The sequence below is a fragment of the Pelophylax lessonae genome (assembly GCF_965119305.1).
Source record: "Pelophylax lessonae genome assembly, chromosome: 11".
Lineage (NCBI taxonomy): Eukaryota > Metazoa > Chordata > Amphibia > Anura > Ranidae > Pelophylax > Pelophylax lessonae.
In genome coordinates, this window is record NC_138778.1 from 29,121,965 (window position 1) to 29,141,381 (window position 19,417).

Genomic DNA, 19,417 nt, shown 5'->3' on the forward strand with positions numbered 1-19,417 from the left:
AATTTTTCTGAAAAGATGAACTAACCTTTTAAAGCAGAAATTTTCACACACAAATGAACGAGCCAGAGGAGTGACTCCACCTACTCTGTTCATAAAGGCCATATGGAAATTCAATCAGTGAGAGACAGTCGGAAAGCAAACAGTTCAGCAATGCTCTCTCCTTAGGAAACTTACAGTCATGTCCATAAATATTGGGACATCTACACACTTCTAATCTTTTTGGCTCTATACACCTCCACAATGGATTTGAAATGAAACAAACAAGATGTGCTTTAACTGCAGACTTTCAGCTTTAATTTGAGGGTATTTACATCCAAATCAGGAGAAAGATGTAGGAATTACAACAGTTTGTATATGTCCCTCACACTTTTTAAGGGACCAAAAGTAATGGGACAATTGGCTGCTCAGCTGTTCCATAGCCAGGTGTGTGTTATTCCCTCATTATCCCATTTACAAGGAGCAGATAAAAGGTCCAGAGTTCATTTCAAGTGTGCTATTTGCATTTGGAATCTGTTGCTGTCAACTCTCAATATGACATCCAAAGAGCTGTCACTATCAGTGAAGCAAGCCATCATTAAAAAGAAAGAATGCATCGGTGAGCTCTGCAACACGAAAAAAAGACCCGGAAGACCACGGAAAACAACTGTGGTGGATGATGACCGAAGAATTCTTTCCCTGGTGAAGAAAACACCCTTCACAACAGTTGGCCAGATCAAGAACACTCTCCAGGAGGTAGGTGTATGTGTGTCAAAGTCAACAATCAAGAGAAGACTTCACCAGAGTGAATACAGAGAGGGTTCGCCACAAGATGTAAACCATTGGTGAGCCTCAAAAACAGAAAGGCCAGATTAGAGTTTGCCAAACAACATCTAAAAAAGCCTTCACAGTTCTGGAACAACATTCTATGGACAGATGAGACCAAGATCAACTTGTAGCAGAGTGATGGGAAGAGAAGAGTATGGAGAAGGAAAGAAACTGCTCATGATCCAAAGCATACCACCTCATCAGTGAAGCATGGTGGTGGTAGTGTCATGGCGTGGGCATGTATGGCTGCCAATGGAACTGGTTCTCTTGTATTTATTGATGATGTGACTGCTGGCAAAAGCAGCAGGATGAATTCTGAAGTGTTTCGGGCAATATTATCTGCTCATATTCAGCCAAATGCTTCAGAACTCATTGGACGGCGCTTCACAGTGCAGATGGACAATGACCCGAAGCATCCTGCGAAAGCAACCAAAGAGTTTTTTAAGGGAAAGAAGTGGAATGTTATGCAATGGCCAAGTCAATCACCTGACCTGAATCCGATTGAGCATGCATTTCACTTGCTGAAGACAAAACTGAAGGGAAAATGCCCCAAGAACAAGCAGGAACTGAAGACAGTTGCAGTAGAGGCCTGGCAGAGCATCACCAGGGATGAAACCCAGCGTCTGGTGATGTCGATGCGTTCCAGACTTCAGGCTGTAATTGACTGCAAAGGATTTTCAACCAAGTATTAAAAAGTGAAAGTTTGATTTATGATTGTTAATCTGTCCCATTACTTTTGGTCCCTTAAAAAGTGTGAGGCACATATACAAACTGTTGTAATTCCTACACCGTTCACCTGATTTGGATGTAAATACCCCCAAATTAAAGCTGAAAATCTGCAGTTAAAGCACATCTTGTTTGTTTCATTTCAAATCCATTGTAGTGGTGTATAGAGCCAAAAAGATTAGAATTGTGTCGATGTCCCAATATTTATGGACCTGACTGTATACAATATCTGTGACATTAATGTCATCCTGTTTTAAATGTTTATTTGTAACAGAAAGATTTCATATAAATATGGTTATCTGACTAAAAGGATATAACAACATTGATATGGATGGTAAGAGTTATTATGATGCACAAGGCATGACACAGAATGGCAATGGCCTCACCTAGAATGGAGACTCCATGTTTGTGGGCAGCGTTAGTCCAGCAGACAGGAGGAAGGGTAAACATACGGTGACTAAAGTACACAAATGTATCAATGTACTGCCAATGATAGAACACAAAAGGGTCCTTCGCGTCAGATCCCTGGATGAACCTGCAGGACAATATGTGATTAAATAGAATCTATTCTTCAAGGCAATCATACATACTAAATCAGGTTTTTTAACTTAGCGTTGGAAAGTGTGAGAAAGATTTATCATTTCTATCAGGTTATTTCTGATCCTGTTGGAAAGATTTTTCCTCACTTGCTGTCTCTGTGACACCAGGATAAGAGAGATAGAGGGAGTGGGTGTCACTGGGAGAAGGAAAGCAAAGGCAGCAAAATAAAAAGGTGTAATTTTTGTGGAATCCCTTTGAGTAACTGAAGAGGTAAACCAACCACGGGAACAAGGAATGGGTGGTATATGCTAATGGGGAGAAGAGAAATTAGGTGACACCCTTACTTTGCCCTGCATGCTAAAGAAAGAGGTTACTTTAGGAAAATAAAGTTTCTGCTTGTTTAAGCTATCCTCCATACCTGTCTTCCAGATATCCTCCCATCATGTCATGGCAGACCAGTGTCTTGGGCCTCTGATCTTCAATAGGTGGATGTCTTTTGGCAAGAGGTGTTACAGCGACATTATATTTGTCCTGATTGGTTGGTCTCCATGACAAAAGTTCCTCCAGGTTGGAGAAGAAGAAGCTGATTGGTTCAGTGGTCCCCCTATCATGGTGCCTTGCTAAATTAATAACAGAGATAAACCACATTAGAGTCAAGGTTAGCAAACGTTTCTTTATAATTCAGGTTTACAAAGATTCTCCACTTTTATTCCTTATTAGTATTGCTTAGCCTTAGACCAAACTTTCTCAATCATTTTAATACAGAGGGAATCCTTGAAACCTTTTAGTCTCAGGGATCTCCTGCTAATAATTACTATATTTCAATTATCTTTTGGTGATGTAATGTTCATGGTACATTACCATAATGCTCAGTGTGAAGAGTGTCCCTTTACATTTGTGGTCTGCAAGAAGAATCCCCCCTTAGATAGCTAAAAGATCGTTTACTTCAGTAATTACATATTTGAGAGGCAGAAACTGCTTAATGCTCAAAGAACCGCTAACAACATTTGAAGGAACCTTTGGGTTGCACGTTATGCTGGTCGAGAACGGCCAATCTGGATATTAGTTTTAGACATGGAGGCGTTCTTTGCTCACTGCTCAAGGAACCCCTAGCAACCTCTGGGAGGAACCTTTGGGTTCCATGTTACCCTGGTTGAGAAAGACCAATCTAGGCACTAGCATCAGACATGGAGGAGTTCTTTGCTCATAGCTTTAGGAACTCCTAGCAACCTCTGGATGAACCTTTGGGTTCCATGTTACCCTGGTTGAGAAAGGCCAATCTAGACACTAGCATCAGACATGGAGGAGTGATTTGCTCATTGCTCAAGAAACTCCTAGCAACCTCTGAAGGAACCTTTGGGTTCCACATTACCCTGGTTGAGAAAGGCCAATCTGGACGCTAGCATAAGACATAGAGGAGTTCTTTGCTTATTGTTCAAGGAACCCCTGGAAGAACCTTAGGGTTCTAATGAACCCTGGTGGAGAAAGGCTGGCTTATAGACACCTACCACCACCATATCAGGACTGACCATCAATGCATGCTCTGATTCACTCTGGCATTCACTACATGAGGGAGCGTTGGCGCCAATGCCTGTGCGAACCAGATCGCTCAGGTGTGGCACCTCCCCTTGTCATGCACGCTGGCGTGACATTGGGAGTCACCCGTGGCCACATTGATAATATATATACTGTCCTGTTGAGGACGATACACTCCCGATCAGCTTTTTCATTTCCTTTCTCTATGCTGGGCTACTATGCATCTTGGACAATGGCTATACTATGCACTATGAGGTAATGCACTTGGTTTATACTGCTGACTGCCTTCTCCTGCATTTAATTTAGGAGTGACATATTATTCCCTTTGGACTCTCTTTATCATGCCTTACATCCCTCAGATTGTCCTATTTCTTCCCCCAGCTTTCAGGTGTATATTCACTCACACACTCCCTATCCCACTTTTGGTTTCCTAGGTCTATCCATATCAATTTGTTATAAATTTTCTTTTCACATTTGCATCTTGATTCACCTATGTAGAAACTTTGTGCACTGGGTATTCCCTCCTTCCCTTGGGATGTAACCTTTAGCTGTATTACACATTTCAGCACTTCATCACTATCATTATCACATTGATCACGCCATTTATAATATTATATATTACTCCCTACCAGTGCCCTGCCTGTGCTTTTCCAGTTCTTTGTGCCTGGAAAATAGAGAATGACCATGGCGTCCAGAAAGCGTTATTTTTGCGCAAAAGCGATTTTAGACAAACTGGTAAACAGCGACAGCGAAACAGAGTTACTTGAAGAACTGAGCGATAGCGATTGGTGGGAAAATTCGTCATCCGGTACGGAAAGTGACGACTGCGACGATTCTGATGTCTCTTTCTGGCACATCGCTTGTGGAATTTGGGAAGAATATCAAATGATTCTTCAGAATTTCCAACGGAGCGACGTGCCAAAAAGAGACATCAGAATCGTCGCTGTCGTCACTTTCCGTACCGGATGACGAATTTTCCCACTAATCGTTATCACTCGGTTCTTCAAGTTACTCAGTTTCGCTGTCGCTGTTTTCCAGTTCGTCTAGAAGCGCTTTTGCGCAAAAAGAACGCTTTTTGGACGCCATGGTCGTTCTCTATTTTCCAGACAGAAAGAACTGGAAAAGCACAGGCAGGGCACTGGAAAAGTCACCAGGTGCAATCCTGTGGTGAAATGGCAGATACAGTGTAATCCGTTAGGGTCACAGCTTTGTATCATGTCATTTAGTGTATTTTCATTTTTGAAATTGCCGCCGGTTCCACCCCCCTGCGCTGCGACGCTCGCAGGGAAGGGAACTGGAAGACAGGTGCTGGCATCTGCCGAGCACACAGCGGGAGGATGGCGGGGGAGGACGGCGGGGAGGACAGCGGGGGAGGACAGCGGGGGAGGACAGCGGAAGGACAGCAGGGGAGGACGGCGGGGGATCGCAGGGGAAGGTGAGTTTTAAAATATAAAACAACAGATTTCCATGCGAAACAATGTACCGCTTTTAGCACAGAAATCCTGACATAATCAGACCGCCAGGGAGGTTAAATAAAGCCTTACCTTATTTTAGATCCAATACATCATCACTATGTCTCTGTGGCTCTGTATGCAATGCAGGCTGGTCAAAGCTGGTGAGCGAAGCTGGCAGGGTGCTGTACTTAGCTTCTTGAAACCATCACAGCACCCTGCCTCCGTACTCCTCTCAAGAGCCCTCAGCCCTGATACAAGCAGTAGGATGCTTCTTGGGAGAAGTTTTTCAAATTTCACAATGCCTTGATAGGTTGAGGTCAGTCTGGGAGGAGTTGTCATTCATTGGCAGGCTGTATTTGCAGGCAGATCACCTTAGGCAAAGTCCACATGTGATGCTGAGCATCCACAATTGAAAGAACTGAACTCCAGTGAATAAAAGAGCTAGATGATACTGGACTTCATCCAGCCAGGAAACCAAGCTGGCTCTTTTTGACTTGCTGTTGGTTCTAATGCACATTGTTAGAAGCTCACAGTGTGCAGTGAACTCAGAGGAAGCAATTTCAAAACAAGAGAGGAGCCTGTATAACTTTGCAAGACTAGCATTTAGTTTTAACATAACACAGTGTTAAGGTCCTTTCACACGGGCTATCCGATCCGATCCGCCTGTCAGTTTTCAGGCGGACATGATCGGATGCTACATGCATTCCTATGGGGCAGCGGGTGTCAGAGGAGACATCTCCTGACACCCGCTGCTATCCGATCCGATCCTGTCTGTAAAATCCGGATGGATGGAAACCCGGAGGATTGGATCCGATCTCCCCATAGAGGACAGTGGGGATCTGACAGCTCCGTCTCTGCACACAGAGTGGAGACAGAGCTGTCATCCGCCTGCTCAGCTGGGATCAGCGGATCAATCCCCCGCTGAGCAGAGAACAGACCTCGTCGGGCGGTGCGCCGAGTGAAAGGACCCTCTTTAACAAGGAGCGCTTTTTATTACATTTTATAAAATCTGTAAACAAAGTGAGCAGATATTAAATTTACCAGACAAAGGAGCCGATTCATATCTAATGATCTCTTTATAGACTTTCATCTCCAGAATCTAAGAGAGAGCAAAGACACAAAAAAGAATGTGAAATATGTTTTTCCATTTTAATAATAATATATACAGTATATATATAGTTTTACATATACGTAAAATACATCAGCTTGTCTTTAATAATGGGCTCATATTCATGAACATATTTTAAAAAAAAATCTTGTTACTGTGTATATTTTGTAATTGGTTGCATACACAAAGTCATATTTGTAAACTGCATACATGGCCCTACTTCCAGCTTTGCAGTACTGCACAGCGATTGTGCTTTACTGCTTCTTTCCACAATGCAATTCTGAGTCAGCTGACTCACTGAAAATATTTTTGCTAAACAAACAAAAAAAAAAGAATAAAAAAAAATTCTTAGTTTCTGTTATAAAATTTTGCAAAGCAACATTTCTCCTTCAGTGATGGGCAATGGTGGGCACTGGTGAGGTGGCACTGATGGGCACTGGTGAGGTGGCACTGATGGGCACTGGTGAGGCTACAATAAAGGGCACTGGTGAGGCTACAATACTGGGCAATGGTGAGGCTACAATACTGGGCAATGGTGAGTCTACAATACTGGGCACTGGTGAGGCTACAATAAAGGGCACTGGTGAGGCTACAATAAAGGGCGCTGGTGAGGCTACAATAAAGGGCACTGGTGAGGCTACAATACTGGGCACTGGTGAGGCTACAATACTGGGCACTGGTGAGGCTACAATACTGGGCACTGGTGAGGCTACAATAAAGGGCACTGGTGAGGCTACAATACTGGGCACTGGTGAGGCTACAATACTGGGCACTGGTGAGGCTACAATACTGGGCACTGGTGAGGCTACAATACTGGGCACTGGTGAGGCTACAATAAAGGGCACTGGTGAGGCTACAATAAAGGGCACTGGTGAGGCTACAATAAAGGGCACTGGTGAGGCTACAATAAAGGGCACTGGTGATGCTACAATACTGGGCACACGTGAGGTTACAATAAAGGGCACTGGTGAGGCTACAATACTGGGCACTGGTGAGGTTACAATAAAGGGCACTGGTGAGGCTACAATACTGGGCACTGGTGAGGCTACAATAAAGGGCACTGGTGAGGCTACAATGAAGGGCACTGGTGAGGCTACAATAAAGGGCACTTGTGAGGCTACAATACCAGGCACTGGTGAGGCTACAATACAGGGCACTGGTGAGGTTACAATACAGGGCACTGGTGAGGTTACAATAAAGGGCACTGGTGAGGCTACAATAAAGGGCACTGGTGAGGCTACAGTACTGGGCACTGGTGAGGCTACAATACTGGGCACTGGTGAGGCTACAATACTGGGCACTGGTGAGGCTACACTACTGGGCACTGGTGAGGCTACAATAAAGGGCACTGGTGAGGCTACAATAAAGGGCACTGGTGAGGCTACAATAAAGGGCACTGGTGAGGCTACAATAAAGGGCACTGGTGAGGCTACAATACTGGGCACTGGTGAGGTTACAATAAAGGGCACTGGTGAGGCTACAATACTGGGCACTGGTGAGGCTACAATAAATGGCACTGGTGAGGCTACAATGAAGGGCACTGGTGAGGCTACAATAAAGGGCACTGGTGAGGCTACAATAAAGGGCACTGGTGAGGCTACAATAAAGGGCACTGGTGAGGCTACAACAAAGGGCACTGGTGAGGCTACAACAAAGGGCACTGGTGAGGCTACAACAAAGGGCACTGGTGAGGCTACACTGATGAGGTGGCGCTGATGGGCACTGATGAGGCTGCCATGATATGCGGCACTAATGAGGCTGCACTGTTAATTAGGACACTGATGATCAGTGCCCTGATTATCAGTGTAAATGTGCCCTGTCAGAACTGCCAGTTACTGGCTCCCCTTTCCTCAAACTGTTACAGCGCTTGAGGAAAGCACTGCCAATAACTGGAAAGTTGGTTTACATGTGATCAGCTGTGACTGGACACAGCTGATCACTTGGTAAAGGGTGGCTGTGATTGGCCCTTCATCGTGATTTTTGATCAGCTGTATCCGAAGGGCACATTGATCACAGAGCGCGGTGGATGCGCGCCCCAAGAGGAGGACAAGGGGCGAGGTTCTGGGAGGACATCCATGGATGCCCATCCTGAATTGGACGACCAAAAGACGGCTACAGCGCGGTCGGGAAGTGGTTAAAAGAAGAGAAGATGCTAAACCTTGGTAAACATGGCCCTGTCCCAACTTTTTTGAGACATGTGGCTGCCATCAATTTAAAAATGAACTTGTTTTTTCTTAAAACGCTTCATTTTTTCAGTTAGAACATTTGATATGTTTTCTATTTTCTATTGTAAATAAAATAAGTCCCATTGGATTTGAGGTTGTACCTGCAGATGGCTGCACACAGCCATTCATGTCTATTGGCGGCTGTACGCAGCGCCTGGGCTTCCTGGGTGTGGATGTCCATACCGCGCCTGCGTGCACCAGGCCTTACTGACTGCAGAGGCTGGTGACTGAGCTGATACAACATGAGCTAATACATAAACATCTCTATAATTATAGGACTATAAATAAATAAAACACTGTATAAATAAAATACTATAAAGCTATAAATATATAAAATAGCTCTATAAATATCTAAACTATAAATATATAAAACACTAGATATATATAAAAAGATGTCCAGACCTTGATGCGTTAATGAACGGTCTCCTTCTGGAAAGCGCTGGCTGTCTTCAATTCCTAGAACACGTCAGGTTACAGAGGAACGTGTTTTCCATCTGAAGTGTGGGAGTGAAGTGAGATGAGTGGGAGGGAAGGAGAGAAAAATCAGCACAAGATTTATAATCCTTCTATTACTACTTGACTTATTTCACAAAGGCAGCGGGAGGAGCAGTCATGGAGCACAGGTGTCATAACCCCAGAGGCAACCAATCAGATTTTAGATTCTTAATACCTTCACAATAATAATTAAGCTGTCTATGTTAGGGTCACCATACATTTTACATTCTGGCCATAGCATCACCTTTAGATTTACCAAAACTAGGAGTCAATTTGCATCCAATCAGATGGGCTAAAGAGCTGTTGGTAGATCCAAAAGGAGATTTTACAATCAGATTGTAATCTGTATGGTAAACTTTAATTAAAAGCCAACTCCATCATTTCTCCCAAGCTCCCCCCTCTATTTCTCCCATCACTCAAAGTGTATCTAAGCCTTTTAACATTTTCGGCCAATTTGTTTTATGCTACATATGTTTGGTAAAAAAAAAAAAAATCGCAAAAAGCGTATTTTAATTGGTTTGCGCAAAAGTTATCGCGTTTACTAACAAAGGGAAAGATTTTTGTCATTTTTGTTGTTTTTTTTTTTTAACGTGTAATGGCGGCGATCTGCGATTTTTTTTGCGGTACTGCGACATTGGGGCGGACAGATCGGACCCTTGACTGACAATTTTTACACTTTTGGGGTTACCAGTGACATTTCTACAGTAATCAGTGCTATACATATGCACTGTTACTGTAAAAATACACTGGTAGTGAAGGGGTTAACTTTATTTGGGAGGGAGGGGCTATGTGTGTCCCTAGGGGCGTGCTTTCTACTGTGATTGGCTGTGGCTTGAGCTGTAAGGACACTGATCAACGGATCTACATAGTAGATCCGTGTGATCAGTGTCTACACCGAGGAGAATGATAGGTGGCTTGTTTACACAAGCTGCCTGACATTCTCCCTCTCCCCCGCCGATCGCCGAGTGACCGGCGGACATCGGGTCCGCCGGTCACACGCGCGCGGGGGGGGTTCGTGACTGCGCGGGGGCGCGCGCTCGCTCCCCAGAGCCTCACAGGCGAGCGACGTAGACCTACGTCGCTCTGCCTGTGAGGGGCTGACTGCCGCAGTAAATATACTGTGAGCAGTCGGCAAGCGGTTAAAAGAACATAAGCTAAAAAATAAATAAAAATTAACTTTAAAAAAAAAAAATGATTACATAGCTTTTAATTTTCATTGTGCCTTGTGTAAAAAAAAAAAATATATATATATATATATATATATATATATATATATATATATATATACACACACACACACACACACACACACACACACACACACACAAACATACAGTATCTCACATAAGTGAGTACACCCCTCACATTTTTCTAAACATTTTATTATATCTTTTCATCTGACAACACTGAAGAAATGACACTTTGCTACAATGTAAAGTAGTGAGTGTACAGCTTGTATAACAGTGTAAATTTGCTGTCCCCTCAAAATAACTCAACACACAGCTATTAATGCAAAAAAACAAGGAGTTGAGTGAAAGCCCTGGTGTGAGGGTCGAACACAGACACCTTGTTTGAAGTGAGGAAGGTCTAGAAATAATGAAGGAAAGGAATGAAAATAGTGAAATTTGGCAGAAAAAAGGAAAATGGGGAAAAGTTGAAAGAAAAAAGGAAAAGCAAGAGGGCTGAAAGAAAAATGGTGGAGGGGAAAGAAGGAAAAAGAGGGAGGGAGTAAAGGGAAAGGGGGAAATAGAAAAAAGGAAGGAAAGAGGAGGGAGGAGGGGGGGGGGGGAAAGAAGGAAAGGGGAGGAGAGGGAAAAAAAAGAAAGGCAGAGGGTTGGATGGGGAGGGAAAGGGGGAAATAGGAAGGAAAATTAGTAGAGGGCTAATGGGATTTTAACGGTACTTAAATCAACGATGGAAAAACCACCATGTATAAAAATATATAAATTTTATTATTCCATTAAAAATTACATACAGAAAGAAGAGAAAAAGATTATTGTAAAATAAAAAATTGTACAGAATAGATTACCATCATAGTCATATCAATTACATACAGTTCTGAACATTGCAGGCAGTATCGATGTTATGCAAGCTCCGATAGCCCCAAATCAGGGTACCGGGCATTAACCCAACATGTTTCGCGGGTTTCAACACTCCGCTTCTTCAGGGGTGTAAAATTGTACACTATATTGGTTGCCTTAGAGTTCCTGTATGTGATAGTATCAGTATCTGGTAGGTCATAGAATGCCCATGAGGTTGTATGGCCAGACAAAGTGGCACTTCTTTCAAACTTGAGTTGGAAGTATACAAGTGTATCTATAAATACATCATGATGTCCCAAGTAGTTCTTTTTTGGCTCCAAGTTTGCATATAAGCAATTATGGAGGGATGTATGGGTGTTCCGGATAAAGGCTCCCTTTAAGGAGGTAAGAGGCACTTGAATGCCTCGTGTCTGGTCTGCTAGTATATACCCCGGCATCTGCAGATATTGCTTATATGCAAACTTGGAGCCAAAAAAGAACTACTTGGGACATCATGATGTATTTATAGATACACTTGTATACTTCCAACTCAAGTTTGAAAGAAGTGCCACTTTGTCTGGCCATACAACCTCATGGGCATTCTATGACCTACCAGATACTGATACTATCACATACAGGAACTCTAAGGCAACCAATATAGTGTACAATTTTACACCCCTGAAGAAGCGGAGTGTTGAAACCCGCGAAACATGTTGGGTTAATGCCCGGTACCCTGATTTGGGGCTATCGGAGCTTGCATAACATCGATACTGCCTGCAATGTTCAGAACTGTATGTAATTGATATGACTATGATGGTAATCTATTCTGTACAATTTTTTATTTTACAATAATCTTTTTCTCTTCTTTCTGTATGTAATTTTTAATGGAATAATAAAATTTATATATTTTTATACATGGTGGTTTTTCCATCGTTGATTTAAGTACCGTTAAAATCCCATTAGCCCTCTACTAATTTTCCTTCCTATTTCCCCCTTTCCCTCCCCATCCAACCCTCTGCCTTTCTTTTTTTTCCCTCTCCTCCCCTTTCCTTCTTTCCCCCCCCCCCCCTCCTCCCTCCTCTTTCCTTCCTTTTTTCTATTTCCCCCTTTCCCTTTACTCCCTCCCTCTTTTTCCTTCTTTCCCCTCCACCATTTTTCTTTCAGCCCTCTTGCTTTTCCTTTTTTCTTTCAACTTTTCCCCATTTTCCTTTTTTCTGCCAAATTTCACTATTTTCATTCCTTTCCTTCATTATTTCTAGACCTTCCTCACTTCAAACAAGGTGTCTGTGTTCGACCCTCACACCAGGGCTTTCACTCAACTCCTTGTTTTTTTGCATTATTATTAGGGATGTTGGTACCATAATACTATTATACAAACAAACATCTGTCTATACACAGCTATTAATGTCTAAACCACTGGCAAAAGTGAGTACACCCCTAACTGAAAATGTCCAAATTGGGCCCAATTAGCTATTTTCTCTCCCCAGTGTCATGTGACTCGTTAGGGTTACAAGGTCTCATGGGAGCAGGCGTGAATGAGGAGGAGGTGTGTTAATTTGGCATTAATCGCTCTCACTCCCTCATACTGGTCACTGGAAGTTCAACATGGCACCTCATGGCTAAGAACTCTCCGAGGATCTAAAAAAAAAAAAAAAAAAAGAATTGTTGCTCTACATAAAGATGGCTTAGGCTTTAAGAAGATTGCCAAGACCCTAAAACTGAGCTGCAGCACGATGGCCAAGACCATACAGCGGTTTACCAGGACAGGTTCCACTTAGAACAGGCCTCGCCATGGTCGACCAAAGAAGTTGAGTGCACGTGCTCAGCGTCATATCCAGAGGCTATCTTTGGGAAGTAGACGTACGAGTGCTGCCAGCATTGCTGCAGAGGTTGAAGGGGGGGTCAGCCTGTCAGTGATCAGACCATACGCTGCACAATTCAAATCAAATTGGTCTGCATGGCTGTCGTCCCACAAGGAAGCCTCTTCTAAAGATGATGCACAAGAAAGCCCACAAACAGTTTGCTGAGGACAAGCAGACTAAGGACATGGATTACTGGAACCATGTCCTGTGGTCTGATGAGACCAAGATAAACGTATTTGGTTCAGATGACGTCAAGTGTGTGGCAGCAACCAGGTGAGGAGTACAAAGACAAGTGTGTCTTGCCTACAGCCAAGCATGGTGGTGGTAGTGTCAGGGTCTGGGGCTGCATGAGTGCTGCCGTCACTGGGGAGCTACAGTTCATTGAGAGAACCATGAATGCCAACATGTACTGTGATATACTGAAGCAGAGCATAATGCCCTCCCTTCAGAGACTGGGCCGCAGGGCAGTATTCCAACATGATAACGACCCCAAACACACCTCCACTGCCTTGCTAAAGTAGCTGAGGGTAAAGGTAATGGACTGGCCAAGCATGTCTCCAGACCTAAACCCTTTTGAGCATCTGTGGGGCATCCTCAAAAGCAGGGTGGAGGAGCATCCTTCAGACTGTCAAGTTTCAGAAGAAAGTTCTCTTTTTCTGGCCATTTTTAAATTATAATCGAACCCACAAATGCTGATGCACCAGATACTCAACTAGCTCAAAGGAAGGCCAGTTTTATAGCTTCTCTAATCAGTACAACAGTTTTCAGCTGTGCTAACATAATTGCACAAGGCTTTTGTAATCATCAATTAGCTAACTCCACTGTATCTATGGAGGGAGCCACGGTGGTCACCTAAGCTTCATCTACATTATATGGGGGGGGGGGGGAATTATTAGTTACCTGAAGAAACAAAACATTGTTTGTGCTCCCAGTTCAGCTCGGAGAAAGTGATAAGGACATGGAGTTTCTGGCAGGATCAGCAGCAGGGATGAGCTTGGGTTCAGGTCTGAACTCCCGTTCAGCTGAACCCAGAAGGAAGCAGCCATTGCTGGGCCAATCAGCTATTTGCTTTCCCTGTCCAATCAGCTAAGTGCATTCCCTGTCCAGCAGATGCACGTACACAAAGGGGCGGAGATGTTGTGACATGGCTGTCCTTATATGGCCATGTCAGTGCTGAGCGCTTCCAGATTCATATTTTTTTAAATAATCTTTATTTATTAAACACAAATTTAGGTACAACAAATCAGAACAAAAGACAAGTACAAAGGCTGATAGCTATGGTAGATTTTATAACATCAAACAGCCACGTATGTAATGGGCAAGAATGCTCAACAGTCAGAGTGTTCCCATTGGCCAAACAGAGGAAATCCTCATCTAAGACCTGCCCAGTGACCCAGGCTGGGCCTTCCAGGTTCATATTTGACAGGTTTGATCAGCGAATGGATGGAATGACCATGTGGCTTTATTGCCAGCAGAATCACTGCTATATAACCAGCAGTAAAAAGGTGGAGAGTGGTTTATGTGCCAGTGCCGCCTAAATAGTTACAGAGTTGACAGAAAAATTGTTAGGTGCAGAAACACACTATTGCAGCGTGTTAGCATGTCATGGGGACATTTATTTTGAATGGCATCTAAACAAACCTGCATCTCTAGTTACAAAGCATTTGTTAAACAAACATCAGATGTCTTTGTACAGGCTGCACAAATGTCGGCCCTAATTTCTTTATTAGATTAAAATGGTTCTAAAAAGGTAAAATATGTTTTTTTACCGTAATGCATTTTCCAAATCTTCTGTGTGCAGCTCCTCCCCAGCCCCCCTTATAGTTATCTGACCCCCATCTCAATACAGTGAATGTGCCAGTAGACGGATTCGGTGGGACGGCCAGAGGGTGGGCCCTGCGGAATGTTGGCGGTCAGGCCCAGAGGGGCCCAGGCCTAAAGCTGTGTAAGGGGCCCCCACAATTTCTGATGGCTCCCCTGCAGCTCGGGATCAAGACCACATGAATGCGCCCATAGCAAGTGGCTAGCTACGAGGACACTAAGGGGGGTGGTGGAGGGAGCCAGTAGCACCTGGGGACGAGGGAACCCCAGAATAGAAGAATCAGGGCTGCTCTCTGAAAAACCATTGCACAGAGGAGGAATGCTGTCCCATCGCCGGCATCAGCGGGAATGCTGCCCCATCGCTAGTATCAGCAGGAGTAGTCATGCCCCATTGCTGGTATCAGCGGGAGTAATCGTGCCCCATCGCTGGTGTCAGAGGGAGTAATCGTGCCCCATCGCTGGTGTCAGAGGGAGTAATCGTGCCCCATCGCTGGTGTCAGAGGGAGTAATCGTGCCCCATCGCTGGTGTCAGAGGGAGGAATCGCGCCCCATCGCTGGTGTCAGAGGGAGGAATAGTGCCCCATCGCTGGTGTCAGAGGGAGTAATCGTGCCCCATCGCTGGTGTCAGAGGGAGTAATCGTGCCCCATCGCTGGTGTCAGAGGAAGGAATCGTGCCCCATCGCTGGTGTCAGAGGGAGTAATCGTGCCCCATCGCTGGTGTCAGAGGGAGTAATCGTGCCCCATCGCTGGTGTCAGAGGGAGTAATCGTGCCCCATTGCTGGTGTCAGAGGGAGTAATCACTAACTATGCTAGTTTTATTACCATTGCCGGTTAAAGCGGTTGTATGCCGCTTTTTGACACTTTTACCTACAGGTAAGCCTATAATAAGGCTTACCTGTAGGTACAAATAATATCTCCTAAACCGGCATGGTTTAGGAGATATTTACAGTGCATGCAGCCGCTCGCGCGAGCGGCGCATGCGCTCTGAAGGTCCGGGGGGACCTTCAATTAACTTGCCGGGAGCTTGCCGGAAAAATCACTCCCGCACGCATGCGCGGGAGTGACGTCATCGCGGCTCAGGCCAATCAGCGCGCTGGAGCCGTCTCTTCCGGCCAATCAGCGCGCCGGAGCCGCCGAACCCGGAAGAGACGACGAGGGATCATGGCAGCGCCCGCATCGATGTCCGGGGGTCCGTGTCGGGGCTTCGTTTTAAGGTAAGTTAAACATAATGGGCTAGTATGCGATGCATACTAGCTCATTATGCCTTTGTCTTGCAGGTTTTTTTTTTTATTTTTTTTTTCATAGGGTTTACAACCGCTTTAAATTTGTTTATAATTGTTTGGTTTTCCCTTTTTTTTCCTTTGGCTTAGGCTCCGTTCACATGTAGGAGTTTTGGGGCGTTTTTGGGGAGTTTTTCTGCTCTAGGATCAGCTCTCAAAACGCCCAACAAGACAAATCCTATTCATTTCAATGGCCCCTGTTCACATCTGAGCGTTTTGACGCTGTGAGCAAAACGCCCAACGCTCAAAAAAGTACATGAGCTTCTTTTTGGGCAGATTGCAGGCGTTTTCCATTGGTCTCTATTCAATCTAAAAACGCCTGCACAAAAAACGCCTGTAAATCGCGGTAAAAAAGTACTGCTTGGATCTTGAAGAAGGGGACATACCCCGAAAGCTTGTCCTGAAAAATTGTATGTCAGTGCAAATAAAAAAAGTATCATGGACAGTACTCAATTGTCTCTGTCACAAGTGCACTAATACGGCTACAATGACCTCAAGCATAAATTTAAAAATAAAACACTAAAGTTAGCCCAAGTTATAATTACTTTAACCCCTCCCCCATCCCTTTAAATAGTTTGGAACTCCCAGGGGGTGGGGAGGATTTCTCATCATGTGACCATTATCACTGTGGTCACATGATCGTAAACTGGTCCCGCCAGACCAAGAGCTGCTCAGTCTTTCTGCTAAGAACGTGCTCTCAGCACCGCGTTTGTGCAACGTGTGGGTGTTAAAACCAGGGTTGCAACGATAGGGTAGCGCGCTCCGGAAACCCTGCACTCTGTACGTGGTGCGCTCCAGAAACCTTATGCTCTGTACGTGGCGCGCTCCACAAACCCTGCACTCTGTACGTGGCGCGCTCCAGAAACCTTATATTCTGTACACGGCGTGCTCCACAAACCCTGCACTCTGTACGTGGCGCACTCCGGAAACCTTATGTTCTGTACACGGCGTGCTCCACAAACCCTGCACTCTGTACGTGGCACGCTCCGGAAACCTTATGTTCTGTACGTGGCGCGCTCCAGAAACCTGCATGTAGCACACTCTCTGAACTCTGCACTCTGTAGTGCATTTCTGGGCTCTGCGCCCTGTATGTGGCGCACTCCTGGGCTCTGCGCCCTGTATGTGGCGCACTCCTGGGCTCTGCGCCCTGTATGTGGCGCACTCCTGGGCTCTGCACCCTGTATGTGGCACACTCCTGGGCTCTGCACCCTGTATGTGGCACACTCCTGGCCTCTGCACCCTGTATGTGGACCACTCCTGGCCTCTGCACCCTGTATGTGGCACACTCCTGGGCTGGGCTCTGCACCCTGTATGTGGCGCACTCCTGGGCTCTGCGCCCTGTATGTGGCACACTCCTGGGCTCTGCGCCCCGTGTGTGGCGCACTCCTGGGCTCTGCGCCCCGTGTGTGGCGCACTCCTGGGCTCTGCGCCCCGTGTGTGGCGCACTCCTGGGCTCTGCGCCCCGTGTGTGGCGCACTCCTGGGCTCTGCACCCAGTATGTGGCGCACTCCTGGGCTCTGCACCCAGTATGTGGCGCACTCCTGGGCTCTGCACCCAGTATGTGGCGCACTCCTGGGCTCTGCACCCTGTATGTGGCGCACTCCTGGGCTCTGCACCCTGTATGTGGCGCACTCCTGGGCTCTGCATCCTGTATGTGGCGCACTCCTGGGCTCTGCATCCTGTATGTGGTGCACTCCTGGGCTCTGCACCCTGTATGTGGCGCACTCCTAGGCTCTGCACCCTGTATGTGGCACACTCCTGGGCTCTGCACCCTGTATGTGGCGCACTCCTAGGCTCTGCACCCTGTATGTGGCGCACTCCTGGGCTCTGCAATCTTTATGTAACTCACGCCTGAGCCCTGCAAAAAAAAAAAATACCCAGCAATCGTAAGTGTGTGTGTATATATATATATACACACACAAACACACACACACTATACTGTCAAAAGTATTGGGACACCTGCCTTTACGTGCACATGAACTTCAATGGCAACCCAGCCTTAGTCCGTAGGGTTCAATATTGAGTTGGCCCACCCTTTGCAGCTATAACAGCTTCAACTCTTCTGGGAAGGCTGTCCACAAGGTTTAGGAGTGTGTCTATGGGAATGTTTCACCATTCTTCCAGAAGCGCATTTGTGAGGTCAGGCACTGATGTTGGACGAGAAGTCTCAGCTCTAATTCATCCCAAAGGTGTTCTATCGGGTTGAGGTCAGGACTCTGTGCAGGTCATTTAAGTTCCTTCACCCCAAACTCGCTCATCCATGTCTTTATGGACCTTGCTTTGTGCACTGGTGCGCAGTCATGTTGGAACAGGAAGGGGTCATCCCCAAACTGCTTTCACGAAGTTGGGAGCATGAAATTGTCCAAAATGTCTTGGTATGCTGATGCCTTAAGAGTTCCCTTCACTGGAACTAAGGGGCCAAGCCCAACCCCTGAAAAACAACTCCACACCATAATTCCCCCTCCACCGAATGATTTGGACCAGTACACAAAAACAGCTCTATTTGTGGGGAAAAAAGGACATCAATCGTATTTGGGTACAGCATTGCACGACCGTGCAATTTTTTGTTAAAGTAATGCAGCGCCGAATGGCAAAAAAATGGCCTGGTCATTAAGGGGGTAAAACCTTCCGGAGCTGAAGTGGTTAAAGTTCATGTGTGTGTAAAGGCAGGCGTCCCAATACTTTTGGTAATATAGAGTATATATATATATATGCGCGCGCGTGTGTGTGTGTGTGTTTGAGCGTAGGGGGCGGAGACAAGACCCGTCACCCCGCACAGGGAGAGAGCAGCAGCGAGCGGTCTTTATTACAGGAAGTGTAGGAGAGATTTTTCATGCAGAATTACTGATGTGGAAGAAATTTACAAAGAAATCAATATTAATGGAGCATAAATAAATATAAAAGGTAACAAAGCAAATAAAAGGTAACATACAGACTCCTGCAGGTGAGTGGGCGGGCTGCCAGATCATAAAAGGATGAGTTCTCCGCAGATCCCTCTCTTCCTCTCATTCAGGGTCTTTCCGCACTGAGTACACTGACACAACTTCCGCCCGGCCTGTACTAAGTCCGGGCGGAAGTTGTGTCATGCCCGTCCTCTGCACTTCCCGCTACCCGAAGGTCTGTAGGGTATGGTTTCTCCACGGGGTATGGTTTTCTAACGTTACACGCTCTGCTACAGCCTGTCACATGCACCAACACAGGCCGCTCATCGCACCTCCCTCCACCAGGGGGCGCGCCTCACCGCCGTATGATCGCTTTCATATTAGATATTATCACCGGACATAGACAAGCACTGTGCCTGCCAATTATATCCCAGTCCTGGGCACAGGGAGGGCTGCAGAGCTGTGACTCTCCTTCTCCAGGATCACCAACATCACTGCATTTCAATCTTTATTCCACAACATTTATTATACACTTATTTATTACTTTCCTATTTATCATTGATATTTATTCAATTGTTAGAAAATTATTAAAGTTGAAACTCTGAGCAACTGCCAGTTTTATTTTACAACATTTAGTAACATTTTTTAAATATTACTATTTTT

At 45.4% G+C, this 19,417-nt stretch overlaps 1 protein-coding gene across 1 annotated transcript in view; it reads right to left on the bottom strand.

Annotated features, from left to right (window-relative positions):
- ENGASE (endo-beta-N-acetylglucosaminidase) overlaps window positions 1-18,934 on the bottom strand; it is a 43,427-nt gene extending 24,493 nt beyond the window's left edge. Inside the window, exons 1-5 of the mRNA XM_082272945.1 lie at window positions 18,805-18,934; window positions 8,796-8,887; window positions 6,102-6,159; window positions 2,489-2,690; window positions 1,917-2,065 (exon numbers count right to left, since the gene is read on the bottom strand). Coding sequence (XP_082129071.1) covers window positions 1,917-2,065; window positions 2,489-2,690; window positions 6,102-6,150 — 400 coding nt within the window. The 5' untranslated portion in view covers window positions 6,151-6,159; window positions 8,796-8,887; window positions 18,805-18,934. The remainder of the gene's footprint in view (window positions 1-1,916; window positions 2,066-2,488; window positions 2,691-6,101; window positions 6,160-8,795; window positions 8,888-18,804) is intronic.
- Between the last annotated feature and the right edge of the window lie 483 nt (window positions 18,935-19,417).